Source organism: Carlito syrichta, unplaced genomic scaffold (assembly GCF_000164805.1).
Source record: "Carlito syrichta isolate Samal-C Ts95f unplaced genomic scaffold, Tarsius_syrichta-2.0.1 Scaffold305880, whole genome shotgun sequence".
In the NCBI taxonomy this organism is placed as follows: domain Eukaryota; kingdom Metazoa; phylum Chordata; class Mammalia; order Primates; family Tarsiidae; genus Carlito; species Carlito syrichta.
The window spans coordinates 316654-334297 of record NW_007249976.1 but is presented as its reverse complement, the minus strand read 5'-3'; the positions used below and the strand labels follow the sequence as shown (position 1 = coordinate 334297).

Genomic DNA, 17644 nt, shown 5'->3' with positions numbered 1-17644 from the left:
AAAAATAACTCAAAGATGTAAGTTTTGGGGATTTTTGTTTTTGTTGTTTTTTGCTAACTACAACACATTGTGAAATTTTATGATAAAAAAGGTTTTTATAAACTAGATTAAGAATTTAAGTCACATTTGCTGGGGGCTTTTAGATTTTTTTTTTTTCCTGAATTGGAGTCTCAGCATGGCTCACTGTAGCCTTGACTTTCTGGGATCAAGCGATTTTCCTACCTCAGCTTCCCAAGTAGCTGGGACACACCACTCTGCCTGGTTAATTTTTTTTTCACTTTTGTAGAGACAAGGTCTTGTGTTGTCTATGCTGGGCTCAAGCAGTCCTCTGCCTCAGCCCCACAAAGTGCTGGGGTTACAGGTGTGAGCCACCACACTTGGCCTGTATTTCGTTTTGAAATAAGCTTAATGTCTTCTTCCATTTGGATATACAGATTTTGGGTACAAAGAGCTGATTGGATAGGAGAAACGATGTTGGAAAATTTGGGACCATGTATGAGTTTTAATAAAATGGTATATACTTTGCTTTTTTCCTAGGAACATCGAAATCGTGTATTTCATGATTTCCGAAATGGCTTATGCCGCAATCTTGTTTGCACTGGTAAGTTTTTTTTATTTCCTTTACCCATTGTCTTTCTTCCTTGTTCTGCTTTGCTTTCTCTGTCCATATCACACAGTGCAGCCTATGACATAGTTAAGCACACCCTACCACCAATTTCAGAATTTCTGAAGTTGAGAATGAGTTCTAATTAACTTCCGAGATTGTGTCCCATATCTGAAACTACAGAAGACTTGTTCTAGCACTAATACCTTATTTGTCTTTTAACGTAGTATTGAGATTGTGTGTTTTCTGAATAGTTTTAGCATACAGGAATGAGCTAATGCAAAAAGAATTACATTAGGAAACTGCTTGTGTTTTGGAAGTTATTTATTGTGCCCTATTAATTTTCCCCCCAGGCCGGGCTTGGTGGCTCAGCCTGTAATCCCAGCACTTTGGGAAGCTGAGGCGAGTGGATTGCCTGGGCCTGCAGGGTCGAGACCCGCCCGGGCAACTTGGCAAGACCTCGTGTCTACAATAAATAAAAAATTAGCTGAGCATGGTAGCGCACGCCTATAATTCCAGCTACTTGGAAGGCTGAGGCAGAAGGATCACTAGAGCCCTGCAGGTCAAGGCTGCGGTGGCCAGGAGTGTGCCACTGCATTCCAGTCTGGGTGACAGAGTGAGGCTTCAACTCAAAAAAAAAAAATTTCCCCCCAGAGGCAGATTAGTTGGTATTTCAGTTTATTTCACTACGTAAATACAAATTGGGGAGCAGAGGTCACATCAGACAAAGCAGATGGAGTCACTGCCCTTCAGTCTCTACATTCCAAATACAATCTTGTTATTGGCTAGGCTTCTGAGTAAAGAGAAGAACCTGTAGTTTAATTGAGGCATAATACACATGCAGACAAATATACTATTCTTAAGTATATTATTTGATGAATTTTTACATATGTGTATACCTCTATAACTGTCACCCAGATTTCAGAATCTGGATTTTTATAAAAATCTATTCTAGACTGTAATCCCGCGCCTTTGGGAGGCTGAGGTGAGTGGATTGCCTGAGCCCGCGGGTTCGAGACTCGCCTGGGCAGCGAGACCTCATCTCTACAATAAATTAAAAAAAAAAATCAGCCGGGCATGGTAGCAAACGCCTGTAATTCTGGCTACTTGGAAGGCTGAGGCGGAAGGATCGCCGGAACCCAGCAGGTGAGGCTGCGGTGGCTGGGAGTGGCCACTGTACTCCAGTCTGGGCGACAGAGTGAGACTCCAACTCAAAAAACAACAACAACAACAACACAATCTATTCTAGAAATAAACTTCAAATTTTTTCTAGCAGATTATTATATCTTGTGTTGTTCTACTTTATCTTGTTTCTCTGTCTTACATCTGAAAGGACAGTTAATATAGCTGTGAGTTGATAAATTTATGTTTAAACTTAAATATAAGACCTGACTTACGTTAGGATATTCAAAGTTTAAAATGTCTGATTTAGTGGAAAGGATACTGGATTCCTAGGGTTTTAAAAAATTAGAGTCCAAGTTCTTACATTTTTATATCTCTTACTCATGCGGCCTTATTTTTTTCATCTAGCAAATGAAGGTGGCCTATAAACTAAATTTTAAATATTGTCATTTATTTATTCAACAGATATTGATATTATTCAACAGATATTGATATGCAGCAAATATTAGGTTTTTGCTAGATAATTTATATGCTGCAAAAATATCTGTAGTCTCCAATTTTATGTGTCACCACAATTTTTGTTTTTTTTTTTTTGAGTTGGAGTCTCACTCTGTCGCCCAGACTGGAGTGCAGTGGCCGCTCCCGGCCACCGCAGCCTCGACCTGCTGGGCTCTGGCGATCCTTCCGCCCCAGCCTTCAAGTAGCCAGAATTACAGGCATGCGCTACCACGCCCAGCTGATTTTTTGATTTATTGTAGAGATGAGGTCTCGCTGCCCAGGCGGGTCTCGAACCTGCGGGCCCAGGCAATCCACTCACCTCAGCCTCCCAAAGGCGCGGGATTACAGGCTGAGCCACCGAGCCCAGCTCACCACAATTTTTAAACGTGCATGTGTTATATGTGTATATGTACACGTGTGTTATGTAAATATACGCATATATAAGTATATTATATATGTATTTTCCCGATATTTGGAGAAATATATATAATAGAGGAGGAACTAGGTCATCAGCAAAATGTTTAAAGTTGTTAAGCAAATTCAGACTTTATAGGCAAACAGAAGGTGTCATTTGCCCTCAAGCATTCCTCTTAGAGAATGAAAAAAATTTTTTTTAAGTAAAACAAGTTCTTAGTACTTATAGTACTTGTACATTGATATGAATTATTAGCTGTGGTTAATTGGATTTTTAAAAAATCATCATTTGCAAGATTTTCCTGAGATAAGTTCTGAAGTGCCAGTGCTTCCTTTCTGATTTTTCATAATTATGCAATATGTTGTTATTAAATAAGTGCTGAATAACATGTATAAAATGTATAACTACACAAGTATATTCCTTTCTTCAGTCAACAGTGGTTTAATCAAAGATAAAAGATAAATGGTAAGAATCTGAGGCAAGGCCTGCACACATTTTTCCTGTAAAGTGCCAGATAGTAAATATTTTAGACTTTGCATACTAACTGATCTCTGTTATAAGTACTTAGTTCTGCCACTGTAACTCAAAAGCAACCTTAGTTCATAAACAAATGGGCATGGTTGTATTACAGTACAACTTTATTTACAAAATCATTAGTTAGACTGGATCCAAAAGAAAGTAAGAGTGACTTACAAGTGAAGGAAGGTATGTATAATAATCCCAGATGTCCATAGGAAAGTAAAGAAACTAGCTGAGGAAGTTTGAGAAGAGATGGACTCTTTTTTGTTTTTATTTGGGTTCTCTCTGTCACCCAACTGGAGTGCAGTGACACACTCACGGCCACCCCAGCATTGATCTGCTGGGCTTTGGTGAGCCTTCCTCTTCAGCCTTCCAAGTAGCTGGAACTACAGGCGCACGCTACCACGCCTGGCTAATTTTTTATTTATTGTAGAAATGAGGTCTCGCCAAGCTGCCCAGGCTGATCTCGAACCCGCGGGCTCAGACCATCCACTCACCTCAGCCTCCCAAAGTGCCGGGTAATACAGGCTGAGCCACCGAGCCCGGTCGAGACAGAATCTTAATTAGCTTTATAGGCTAGGTACATTTCAGACATGGGAAGAAATAATTTAAGTTAGTTGACTGGGGTAAAAAGTGGTTCATAGAGGGCCAAGAAGACCTGTTTGAGGAAGGATAAGTGAATAAATTTGGTAGAAAGGAATGTTTGAGATGTGTTAGAGAAGTGATTTAGGACCAGGTATAGAGGAGGACCTTGGGATTTAATTCTAAACAAAGCATAATTATTGCTAGTGATATTTCCTCTTTTTTTGAAGTAGTCTAGGTTTTTACAACAAACTTTTAAAAAAACCAGACCATTTAATAAATCTTGGATTAAATACTTAAAGAACAGACTAAAGAAAATTACTGGTTACTCCTGAGACTTGTTTCTGTATTTATAGTCGTCCTGGTTTCTCTTGCGTTTGCACAGTTACCTTACACTATTTTTATTTTATTTTACTTTATTTTATTTTATTTACTTATTTTTTGAGTTGGAGTCTTACTCTTTGTTGCCCAGGCTGGAGTGCAGTGGCATGCTCACGGCCACCGCAGCTTCAACCTGCTGAACTCAGGCAATCCTTCCGCCTCAGCCTTCCAAGTAGCTGAATCTACAGATGCACGCCACCACGCTCAACTAGTTTTTTGTGATTTATTGTACAGACGAGATCTCACCAAGTTGCCCGGGCTAGTCTTGAACCCCTGGGCTCAGGCAGTCCTCTTGCCTTGGCCTCCCAAAGTGCTGGGATTACAGGCTGAGCCACCACACTCAACCACCTTACACCATTTTTTAAAACTTGCTTACAGGACTGGAAAAAGATAATATGTGAGCAGAAAGTTACTTATAATAATATAATGATAAAGGATAATGCCAGTAATTTGCAAATATATTTGAATAGCTGAATGAAATTAATGCGCTTAGAACCTAAGTTTATTTTTGTTAAGGAATAGTATTGTGGTACAAGAATCATGTCTAAATTTAAAGGTACAGTGAAAGTTATCTGTTTTTTTTTTTTTAAAGATCTGTTTACCCGAGGTATTGATATACAAGCTGTGAATGTGGTAATAAACTTTGACTTCCCAAAGCTGGCAGAGACCTATCTCCATCGTATTGGAAGATCAGGTGAGGAAAAGGAAGGAAATGTTCTTGGTGGAATTTGTTTTTTGAGAACTGTAACCACTGAATTTTGTTCCCTTTGTGAAACATAGGGTAGTTAGGAGAACAGTGAATTAGCACTAATTATCAGTTTGGTATTTAATACTAATTCTAATTCTTCTAGAATGTATTTTGAGACAAGTTAAAATAACTGTTGTATGTGCACACATTAATTTGAAATAAGGTTATCTCATGAGAATTTTACTTTACTCATTAAGTGGTATGGTCTGTGACTGTGTTGTTTAGTGTGTGTATTTTGGCAACTTTTTATGCAGGTGACCATCCATTTTGTCATTTGAAAAAGATGAAATAGGCTGGGCATAGTGACTCACACCTGTAATCCCAACACTTTGGGAGATCGAGGTGGAAAGATTACTTGAGTCCAGGAGTTAAAGACCAGCCTGGGCAATATAATGAGACATATCTCTACAAATTAAAATACAAAATTTAAAGAAAAAATATAGTACTACTTTGGGTTATAAAATCTGAAGTTATAGGGAAACATTGTATATGAGGAGACCATACAAAGTGGTTTCGTATACGCAGAATGGCACTGAAACAGAAATGTCATCCTGTGTGGTTTTACCACTAGCAACTTGCACATGCATATTGATTTTCATATTTTACTCATTAAACAAATAAATTTATAAACTTTTTTTTATTAGGTCGCTTTGGTCATCTTGGCTTAGCCATCAACTTGATCACATATGATGATCGCTTCAACCTGAAAAGTATTGAGGAGCAGCTGGGAACAGAAATTAAACCTATCCCAAGCAACATTGACAAGAGCCTGTATGTGGCAGAATACCACAGCGAGCCTGTAGAAGATGAGAAACCTTAACAAGCATGTGCGTACCTGACAGAATAGCTAAGTGGAACCTTTAAATGAAGGAAATTGAGATCCTCTTTCTCAAATTTGACATTGCACCCTGTGTCTAGCAATATAGGTTAAAAACATCCATCCGAATAAATTACAAATACCTGTTGGGTGAGGTAGTTTCATTAGAGAATCTGTAAATGCTGTTTTGAATAGTGTGATAGGTGAGGAGTACTTCAGACAAATTCAGACCCCTAGAATAATGGAAGCAAAAATAATATTTTGGCAGTTTTGAATATGAAAATATTCTGCTCTTCCCTTTTTCTTTTCCACTCAAAGTCTTCCTTCTGTTTTAACATTTACTCTTAATTTCTCCCCCCCCGTCAGGTTTTGAGGATGGCATTTATTTATTTATTTATTTATTTATTGTCTTCGTTGCCCAGGCTGGACTGCAGTGGCACAACTGACTCCCACAACCTCGACCTGCTGGGCTCAGGCTATCCTTCTGTCTCAACCTTCTAAGTAGCTGTGACTACAATCATATATCATCACACCCAGCTAATTTTTAAAAATTTATTGTGGAGACGATGTCTTTCTTTGTTGCCCAGGCTGGTCTCAAGCTCCTGTGCTTAAGCAGTCCTCTCTCCTAGGCCTCCCAATGTGCTGGGATTATAGGCATGAGCCACCTCACCCAGCCCAGGATGACTTTTTAAAATACCCACTGTGATTTCCTGCACACCTTCTTTTTTCATCTGTTGATGACTATTGAGCTCTGGTTAGAAATTCACAAGCCAGGCTTGGTGGCTCAGCCTGTAATCCCGCACCTTTGGGAGGCTGAGGTGAGTGGATTGCCTGAGCCCGTGGGTTCAAGACCCGCCTGGGCAGCGAGACCTCATCTCTACAATAAATCAAAAAATCAGCCAGGCATGGTAGCGCATGCCTGTAATTCCGGCTACTTGGAAGACTAAGGTGGAAGGATTGCCGGAGCCCAGCAGGTCGAGGCTGCGGTGGCCGGGAGCGGCCACTGCACTCTAGTCTGGGCGACAGAGTGAGACTCCAACTCAAAAAAAAAAAAAAAGAAAAGAAATTCACAAAACACAGCCTGGGCAATGTAGTGAGACCTTTTCTCTATCAAAGAAAAAAGAAAACTAACTGGGCATAATGGCATGCATCTGTAGTCCCAGCTACTCAGGAGGCTAAGGTGGGTGGATCGCTTTAGTCCAGGAGGTTGAGGCTGCAGTGAACCAGGATTGTGCCACTGAACTCCAGCCTGGGCAACAGAGTGAGACCCTATCTTGAAAAGAAATATACAGTAAAGGCTGGGTGTGATGGCTCACACCTGTAATCCCAGCACTTTGAGAGGCCAAGGTGGGAGGATTGCTTGAGGCCAGAAGTTTGAGACTAGTCTGGGCAACATATCAAGACCCCCATCTCTTAAAAAAAAAGTAAATATATGAAAAAGAAAAATGTACAAAACAGAGCTCAACATTAAGCAATATGTGGGTTATTTGAAAGTTTTTCCTAAGGAAAGTCCAGTTTGACAAATGATAGTTTCCAAATTACAATGAATAGCTTACTTATTATTGTTGCTTTAGTAATTTTAACAGTACTCTTTTCAGTTTAACCTTTTTTTTCCTAAGTTAAATGTCAAACACAAAACCTTTGGACAAATATAAAAGTAGCCAATATTTGCTAGTACTTTGGCAGACTATTCAGTTTGTGTAAGGAAAAAAAATGTTTCCCCTTCATTTAATTGTTGTGAATGAGGGCTGCCTTATACCAGAACTCAGTTCCTATACGGATGCCTACTAGAAATTTCTTAATTCTAACCAGTGTATTCTACAGTAGACAAAGGCTCGGTAGGAACTATTAGAGCATTTGGGATGAGGATTGTGAAAACCTATGCATTCTAGTTTGTGTTGCTTTCACAAATGTTAATTTTGGTTATTCTCTCTCTATAGGCTTTGACAAACTACAAAAGGCTCGTTTGGATCTGTGACACATCGTTTGGGGGGGGATGCTCTTCTCTTTGTGGGTTTTTCATCTTCTTTTATTTTGGAACTATGAAGACTTAAAAGAGCTCAGACATTTTTTCTTTTTTTAACTGGTGAAGAGAAAAAAAGCTGAAAAGAAGGAATATACCTTTTTTGTTCCACTTGTTTGCACTGTGTGCTGACTGAACATTAGTTGCACTAACTGCTGGTTTTAAAAAAAAAAAAGTTTTCTGGGGAAGGGGACAAGGAAGGAAGAGAAAGAAGGGGAGAAACCCTAAAAAGAGAAGAATCTTAATGAACACACAAGCTTGTCTGCGATTTCAAAATTCTCCAACAGCTGACTCTCGAATGCATTTCAACTTCTCCCTAATTACTCATCCGTTTTTAAGCCTGAAGAGCTTATTACTTATTTGTGCGAAGTGCCTTATGCTATGAGACCATTCAGAATATCATCTTTTAGACACAGCCCAAGGAATCAACAATAGTAATTTTTCTTTTCTTTTAAAAATTTTTGTCTTTCCGTTTTGGTTTCAAGTTGAAGTCTCTCTCTTCCCTTTCTACCCCAATACTCAAGCCCAGGGCTGGAAGATGAAACTTAGTAGTAATGTTAAACACCATTTTCTTTTTCTTTATGTGGAGGAGTTGATATGCAACTGCAGTTCATCCGCACTGTAAATACATGTATTTAAAAAAAGCAATCCCAAGTAGAAATTTCTTCTGGGCTGAGTAGATAAAACATCATCGCTCCCAAAGGAAAGAGCAGTCTATCATTGCAGGAGCCATATGACAAGCCTTTGTGCTCTATAGCAGAACACTAAAGACTGGTTTACATACGCCTCCATTAGCAGTATGGCACTTGATGTGTAGACATGTCAGAGCCTTGACCCTCTTTCCTCTGTGGCAAAGCGTGTCCCATAGAAAATTGGGTGTGTATACTTGTATAAACTTTGTAAATAAGTTTTTTTTCTGGGTTCATATATATATATATACATATATATATTTTTTTTTTGGATGAAGGTTGCTGGGATTAAGGGGATTAGAGTGATTATGGGAGCAGCTAAAGATGAGGGGGGCTCAGTTTTCCGCAACACTAAATTCTAAAGTACTTTGGCCTCTTGCTGTAGAAAGCAGATTTCTATGGGACCCTGTGTTAGAAAAGGGACCCATAAGTCTGGGATGTACTGTTTGCTGCCACACTGTCTTATCTAGTACCTTTGGAGGAGGCTTACAGAGACAGCAAGGAAGCTTCAGAAAAAGAAAAAAATCTGTAATTCAAGATTTTTTTTTTAAAAGAAACTCTGAGTTTGCTCTTTCTAAAAGTTAGAGGAATTTTTCAAGCTCTGCAATGGGGACAAAGATTAATCTGCCTTGCAGTGTGGGAATTCTTTGCAGTGAGTGGCAGTGTCTTAGAGCAGTATGTATAAAGCACAGATTTGCATTTCAGATTAGCCAATATTGGCTTTGGTAACGTTAACAGTTCTGGAGCTTAATTTTCTGTGGATCATCTCCTGTAGTGTGTAAATGTGTTGCCCTCTGCCCACCCTGATATGTACTCTTGCAGGAATGGGCAACCCTTGAGAGCTGTTAACTTTCATGCTACAGAAAGCTGCTTGCCATCCTCTTGCGTTGTGACAAGAATTGTTACCTGTCATTTTGCACTGTAAATTGCTGGCAAATGCTTTACAGTCAATAGTGTTGCTTTAAATTGTGCCCCTCCCAACATGCTTGATGTTTGGCCTGATCTCCAGGCAAAAGGAGTGAGATGAATCAAAACCAGTGAACTTATTTTTTTTTTATGTTTTTAATTCCCTTTTAACCCAGTGTACTAGGTCAGTCAGGAGGCATCGGGGGGGGGGGGCTTCAAAAAACAAAATCTTTTAAAAAATTGATTTCCTTATTCCATTGTTTTTTAAAAACCCGAAAATATTACAGAATAAGTCCTGCATTTGCTTTCATGCTTTAACTCATCTGGACAAAGAAATCAATTACTTAAAGTGGCTTTTTTTGACTCTGCCTAGTTCTAAGCAAAACTATTTATCACTCACCCTAAATTCCTAATCCTGCAGATGCCTCCTGATCAGACATAGACCTAACTCCTTAACTGTAGCAAGAGCTGCACAGTACAAACCCCAAAAAGAGCAAGCTCATTTATTTGAAATCCAAGTCACAGATGTTCTGTCCAGCCAACATTGGTTACTAAATACAAATCCTAATGAAGGAAGTAACTTTTCCAGGGAGGGGTGGGAGAGGGAATTTAAAAGGTATCAACTTTTGACCAAAAAATCTTGCCCTTGTACTGATGCAGCTCTCTTTCTCCCCCACCTCTCGCGAGATAAGAGGGATCATTCATCTAGGAAAAAAAACCAAGAAAGGGGTATAAATGCACATCTGTATCTCGCTAGAGAGTATGTGGGTGACTAAACAAAAAATGCAGTCTTTGCCAATCTCGGACTGCTCTGCCTGGTGCCACATGCCTATGGATCCCTCTTAAAGCACAGACTTAAAATTGAAAGTATTACTGAAGTATATTGCCTCTGATGAGGAGTGGCACTTAAACTATCTAGGACACCACTATTGGACACAGTCTTATAAAAGCAGCTGTCCAGTTTTGGTGCTTGATTCTTGAATAGGAATTATTAAGTGGAAAGATGCTCTAAGGACTAGGTCACAGCCTGGTCTTTTTTTTTTTTTTTTTTCTTTTGATCCCTTATTATAAAGGAACATTGTTGCTATTGGAAATTGTTTTAAGAGTCTTTCCAATATTGGATGTTTTGTTTTTTAATGTAATGTTTTACCAATGGTTCATTTAAATGAAAACTAGTCCCTGTTTTTAATATTAAAACTACATCCAACTCATGGTTTAGCCTGTGGGTGTATAGTTGTGTAATAATAGGTTACACACCTTGCCACCTCAGGACATGTGTTTTTTTCTCTCCCCATATGTGTTCTGGTGGGGATAGAAAATTTCTTGCCTTTCCCCTAGGAATGGAATAAATGTATTTAAAAATGACCTTTATGGAAAGAAGAGAGAGGGAAACCTGAATTATACCTCTAAATTATTTTCAAGTTGGTCCCAACATCATAACAGATTGGCCTGAAAGGGTGGGGGGTGGGACTGGTTATCAGTATTTATTTTCAGAATGAGATGGGAGCATCTTTCCTTTGCCACGTGCTTTGTGTTTGATATCATCATGCTTGGTTAGAGCAAGACAACTCAGCACAAAGCCATGAGTGTAAATTGTTGGAATCAAAACATCTCATTCTGATCACTTGGTTTTTTTCTTTCCTTTTTTTTTTTTTTTAAATAGGGGGGGGAGGGGAGGGTACTTTGCCCCAAAAGGGAGGGTGTCTGCACTAAGGATTTAGAAACACTTTGGAAGCTCATAACCTCATCAGAAACTGCCTTTAGCCACACTCCTGACCTTCTAGATGAGTAACAAAAAGATGAAATAAGTTCTTGGGAATTAAGCCATGTTATCTTAATTTGCTACTTTTTTCAACTTTCTGTGTATCTTTAAATTTGTTATGTGGAATCATTTTCTTGCCAAATACCTTTGTGAAGCAAAATTATCGGCCTCATGAGAGCTGAAGCAAGTCAGCTTTTTGGTGAACTTTTGGTGAGCTTGTAGTTCTATTTTATATCCCTAAAGATAGTTTTTTAAAACTCCCAAAGAAAATACTCTCTCCTTTCTAATCTAAAAACTCATCTTTGGGGTAAAGAGTTAAGTGTCCAGAGGTTACAGTTCATGAGGTCAGAGGGAGCTAGCCTGGCACCTGGACTCTGCCCCTCCACACCTGACAGAATCCAACTGAAGTGTATTTAAATTCTCCAGTAGACAATGCTGGGCAGGGAAAGGGAGGGGGTAGGGCTGGGTTGTTAAAATACAGGCTACTGTATTTAAACCATTGGTTGTGGGGGAGGGGTGCCTGGAGAAAACAAAGTCACATTCCCGTTTTTTTTGAAACAAAGGAAAACATTTTTTGTTTGTTTAGTAAAAATGGGAGAGAATTCCAGTGTCCCTAGCCACAAGGGACCAGTTCCACTGAAAAGTGAACAGTGGGAACTCAAAAATTTGAAAACATTTGGGGAAAGGGAAAATTGGCTTTATGTTAATTGGCAAATGTTCCAGTGGGACTCTGTTTTTGTTGGGAGGTGTTATGTTGTATGTACCACATATATGGACCAGAGTCTCTACTGAATTTATAAGATTCAGAGAAGATGGTTGGTAAAATCTTGGTTTTTGTTAATTTGTCTCAATAAAAGCCCACTGGAACTCCAAATGTGTATGTGGTATGTCCTTACCAGCCAGCTATGTGTGTAGGAATCTGAAGGCATTCTGAAAGTAATCCAAATGCTGAAACACACATTCCCAGCCCAATTTCTATAGGCCCAATTGAATAAAGTCTGAGAATCCCTTCATCTAGCCTAGACATTGTACTCAGATGTAAGGCACACCCACAAAAACTAAGGTGTGTTACATTTAACAGTGTGAATGGAATTCCTATGCTGAGGACTATAAAATGTTGGTGAAAGAAAGGCTGTAAATAGAGACATTCAGGCACTCAAGAGCTGAACACACCACCCTCGTGCTCCCCCCCCACCAAAGAAATGATTAGGTATAACTAAAGATTCAGTTGGCCCTCTGTTCATGGGTTTCACATCCGCAGTTCTACTCACTGGATTAAAAATGTAGTTAGGTCTACAATGGTTGTATCTGTGCTGAGCCTGTACAGACTTCTTGTAATCTAAAAATACAGTATAACTATACATGGCATATGTGTTGTATTAGATATGAGTAGTCTAAAGATGATTTAATGTATGCAAGAGGACATGCATAGGCGACATGCAAGTACTACACCATTTTATATAAGGGACTTGAACATCCAATTATTTTGGTATTTGTGGGGGTGTAGTGGGACCCTGGAACCAACCCCCTCATGGATATCATGGGAAGATGTATGCAATATCTATGCTGAAAGCTACAAAATGCATGGATGAAAACTATCACCAATGAGATGCCACATTCATGGGTTGGAAGACAGTTTCACCGATTTGATGTAGAGAGTCAATGCATTTCCAAATGTATGTGGAGGCTGGCTCCTCTGGAGGCTGAGGCAGGAGGTTTGCTTTAGCCCAGGAGTTTGAGCCAAAAGCAATTTTCTACAAGCTAGCAGGACCATCAAAACAACTTCATTGTCCTACATCAGGACTCTGTTACCCCTCTAGTCTATAGAGACTGATCACTTCTGAATCATGGTGCATCATGCTGGTTCACTATTTGAGTGTGGTGAGCAGGATGTAGCAGCTACCCTGGAAACTTCAGTTAAACTCAAGCATGACAGGATAGGAAATAAATTGCACAAAGCATCATGGGCCTGTCTGAAACTTCCAGGGATCTTGTGGAGTGCGACATGATACAGTATCTCTTGGTGAAGAACAATAGTTGCATTTGGTCCGTACCACTCAGAGGCAAAATGCCTAGTGGTCCTCTTTGGATTTTGGAGGCAATATATACTTCATTTGGATGTGATACTTCATTCAACCCGTTTGCAACAGGTCCAGGCTGTGTTACAGGTTGCTCTGCTACTTGGGTCTTATGAGCCAGCAGATCTAATGATCTCAAAGTGTCTATAGAGATAGGAATGCATTTATGGAGTCTTTAAAAGGCTCCTTTAAGTCGTGCTCGGTGGCTCAGCCTGTAATCCCGTGCCCTGGGAGGCTGAGATAAGTGGATTGCCTGAGCCCTCAGGTTCGAGACCTGCCTGGGCAACTTGGTGAGACCTCATCTCTACAATAAATCAAAAAATTAGCCAGGCATGGTAGCGCACGCCTGTAATTCCAGCTACTTGGAAGGCTGTGGCGGAAGGATCGCCAGAGAGCGGTCACTGCATTCCAGTCTGGGCGACAGAGTGAGACTCCAACAAAAAAAAAAAAGGCTCCTTTACATCAGTGGTCCCCAGCCTTTTTGGCATCAGGCCTATTTTGTGGAAGACAATTTTTCCATGGACGGGGGCCAAGGGGGGTAGATGTGTAGTCACTTCAAATGTTAATCTGTATTTGCAACTGCTCCCAGTGCTAGCATCCTGGTCTCTCAGCTCCACCTCAGATCATCAGGCATTCGATTCTCATAAGGAACATGTAACCTAGATCCCTCTCAAGAGCAGTTCACAATAGGGTTCGCATTTCTATGAGAATCTAATGCCACCACTGATCTGTTGAAAGACGGAACTCAGGCCGTAATACAAGTGATGGTGTGCAGCTGTAAATACAGATGAAGCTTCACTCACTCGCCTGCCACTCACCTCCTGCTCTGCGGTCTGGTTCCTAACAGGCCATGGCCTGGGGTTGGAGACCCCGCTAAATGGCAGCACAGACCTTAAGGATTTTTTTTTTTTTTTGAGTTGGAATCTCACTCTGTCGCCCAGAATGGAGTGCAGTGGCACGCTCCCGGCCACCACAGCCTCGACTTACTGGGCTCCAGCAGTCCTTCCGCCTCAGCCTTCCAAGTAGCTGGAACTATAGGTGTGCGCTGCTACCACGCCCGGCTAATTTTTGATTTATTGTAGAGATGAAGTCTCGCCAAGTCACGCAGGCGGGTCTTGAATCCACGGGCTCCCAAAGCGCGGGATTACAGGAATTTTAAAGAAAAGCTATGTCATCTTCTGCAAGTAACTCTTCTTTTGAGAAACAGCTTCTGGCTTGCTGCCAGGCATATGTAGACCCTGAATGTTAGACCAAGAGTTACCAAGTTACCATATGACCTGAGCTGCCCATCATGAACTGGGTGTTGCCTGGCTCATCAAGTCATAAGGCAGCTTTGGGCTCTGCTGGTCCAGCGGTCTTAGCTCCTAAGGGAGGAATGCCTCCACCAGGGAAATCAGCAGTGGTTCCGTGTCTATTTTGGGGCTTCTCATGCTAATGAACCAACAGGCAAAAGCACTTTTGTGGTGATCGGACCTCATTTGAAAGATGAAATTGGGTCATGCGTACACAAAATAAGGAAAAATTGGTCTGAAATGTAGTAGATTCCCTAAGGCTACTATAAATGTGCTAAAAAGTTAATGAAAAATGACAGCAATTTAGAGTAGGCTAGTCTACTAAAAGCCCAGAATGATGGTTTGAACTATTCCTCCAGGCAAGGTATTTGCAGAAAGTCAAGAAAATGTGGACTAGGCAGTGGAAGAAGGAAATTATAAATACCATTTATGACCACATGACCAGTTGCAAAAAAGACTATTATTTCTTCCTTATTTTAAGTGTATTAACTCATATTAACCAATTCTCTTTTCTCCTCTCCCATTCACCCACCATCTAAGATGTATTAATAGAGATTAACCTTATCTCTTAGTCAAAAGAAGTTTTGACCCAACTAGAATAGACTTGAATATCATTTGAAGAGAAAATGACAGAATTTGTATCCTCTACTGGGGAGAGGGTTTGAATTTTTTTTTTTTTTTTTGAGTTGGAGTCTCACTCTGTCACCCAGACTGGAGTGCAGTGGCATGCTCATGGCCACTGCAGTCTCGACCTGCTGGACTCAGGCAATCCTTCCGCCTCAGCCTTCCAAGTAGCTGGAACTACAGGTGTGAGCCACCACGCCCAGCAAATTTTTTTATTTATTGTAGAGATGAGGTCTCACCAAGTTGCCCAGGCTGGTCTCAAACCCCTGGGCTCAGGCAGTCTTCTCACCTCGGCCTCCCAAGGTGCTGGGATTATAGGCTTGAGCCACCTTGTTGACCTGAATATTTTTTATTGTTTATTTTTTATCTTGGACAGTGGAGTATGTTATTCAGAAGATGATTTTGCTATTTATTTGCAAGTTAAATATGGTTTTTTTAAAAGGCGTGATTGAATGCCTGGTTAACAAGGCATATAATATGGTTTTGTAATTTATCTCCTTAGCTAATCTGGGACTACCTTTCCTAGAATCTCCTGTTTTGTGAAGTTCTTCTTTGGTGGATTTGAAGGGTGCTAATTTTGCTAAGTTAAAACTACATTTCCTAGAATCCTCTTCCCTGTTTGATCCTGGATCAGAGTTGGCCAAAATAAAATTTGCACAAGATTTACGAAGTAGAGAACTTATAGGGATCAAAATATGCCACCCCAAAATATGCCACTTTGGAATAGATTATTTTGAGTCAGAGACAAATGGGAATCAACAAATGTATAAAGAAACCTTCCCAGAGCTTCCTCATTTGATCAAAGGCACACACTGCTGAAAAAGGAGAACCTCCACAAATTCTCTCTCCTAGGAAAGTTGTATGGCCATGAAGAAGACTGAAAGTGTCAAGATGGATCTGCACAAATACCCTTATCTTCCACTGGTTTCACCCATATATGTATCTTCCCATAGTTTGCCACTCTTGGAAGCCTAAAACCCTTTTCCTTTGTCTTGTGTTGAGCCAATGAGTGACTTTCTCCCAGTTTTCCAGCACCCACATTGGACCATTACTTCCCCCATCTGTCTTCCATTTGTTATTCTATCTTGGCAGGAAGTGGAAAGGCAGAGTCTTCCTCCCTGCTCTCCACCCCTACTGATATATTCTTGATTGCATATTTACTTTTTAATTGACTTTCTTCCCCTATGAGCTCTTGGGTCCTATATTGACCAGAGTTAAAGAAACAGAAGAACAGATATTATAGAATAAAAATGTATCGTACAGCCAGGTGCAGTGGCTCACTTTGGGAGGCTGAGGTGAGAGGACTGCCTGAGCCCAGGAGTTTGTAAGTATGGTCAACATGGCAGGAACTTATCTCTACAATAAAGTTTAAAAATTAACCAGGTGTGGTGCCACATACCTGTAGTTCCAGTTACTTGAAAGGCTGAGGTGGAAGGATCATCTGAGTCCAGCTAGTTGAGGCTGCAGTGGTCATGATGGCGCCACTGTACTCCAGTCTAAGCGATAGAGTGAGACTCCAACTCCAAAAACAATTTTTTTTTAATTTGAGAAATAATAGTTCTCAAAGTGTGGTCCCTGGATCAATAGCATCAAGCATTAACATGATGTGGGACCTTGCTAAAAGTGCTGTACAGTGGTTCTCAAATTTTAGCATGTGTCTGAATTATCTGAGAGATTTTTTTTTTTTGAGTTGGAATCTCACTCTGTCGCCCAGGCTGGAGCGCAGTGGCATGCTCACGGCCACCATAGCCTCTACCTGCTGGTCTCAGGTGATCCTTCTGCCTCAGCCTTCCAAGGTGCTGGAACTACAGGTTTGTGGCACTACACCTGGTTAATTTTTAAAATTTATTGTAGAGATGAGTTTCTGCCGTATTGACCATGCTCACAAACTCCTGGGCTCAGGCAATCCTCTCACCTCAGCCTCCCAAAGTATGGGATCACAGGCATGAGCCACTACACCAGGCCGTACTATAGGCACGCACTACCACACCTGGCTAATTTTTTGTTTATTGTGGAGATAAGGTCTCTCCAAGTTGCCCAGACTGGTCTCAAATCTGCAAACTCAAGCAATCCTCTCACCTTGGTCTCCCAAAGTGCTGGGATTATAGGCATGAGCCACTGTGCCTGGTCCATTTGAGAGATTATTAAAACCACTTTGCTGAGTCTCATCCCCAGAGCTTCGGATTCAGTAGGTCTGTGGTGGGGCCTGGATATTTGCATTTCTAGCAAGCTCCCACAGTGATCAAATGTACCCCTTTCCCTGAAACCACCAACAGTTTTTTTGGTCAGTCACAGTGGGTCATGCCTGTAATCTTAGCATTTTGGGAGACTGAGGCAGGAGGATTACTTGAGTCTACGACAGGGGTCCTCAAACCACGGCCCGCAGGCCACATGCGGCCCGCCGAGGACATTTATCTGGCCCACCGGGTGTTTTTGCCACCCCTGCCTGTCCTGCCTAGCAGCCGACTTCTCTGGGCCCGCAGTGCACATGTGTGGAATGTGCGTTGCACTCACCGACTCCCCTCCTTCTCTCTGTCTCTTGACTCCTCCTCTCAGTAATCTCAGGAACCATGCACTCAAAATG

General features: G+C 40.9%; 1 protein-coding gene across 4 annotated transcripts in view; it reads left to right on the top strand.

Annotated features, from left to right (window-relative positions):
• Positions 1 to 11940, top strand: part of DDX6 (DEAD-box helicase 6) — a 41785-nt gene extending 29845 nt beyond the window's left edge. For 2 of the 4 annotated variants that reach the window (XM_008062918.2, XM_008062917.2), the window contains exons 11-14: positions 538 to 601; positions 4714 to 4815; positions 5514 to 5696; positions 7627 to 8366. In XM_008062918.2, the coding sequence (XP_008061109.1) occupies positions 538 to 601; positions 4714 to 4815; positions 5514 to 5689 (342 nt within the window). In that variant the 3' untranslated portion in view covers positions 5690 to 5696; positions 7627 to 8366. Of the gene's footprint in view, positions 1 to 537; positions 602 to 4713; positions 4816 to 5513; positions 5697 to 7626 lie in introns of all 4 variants that reach the window. The other 2 variants (XM_008062915.2, XM_008062919.2) reach the window with 2 other exon arrangements.
• Positions 11941 to 17644: the final 5704 nt, after the last annotated feature.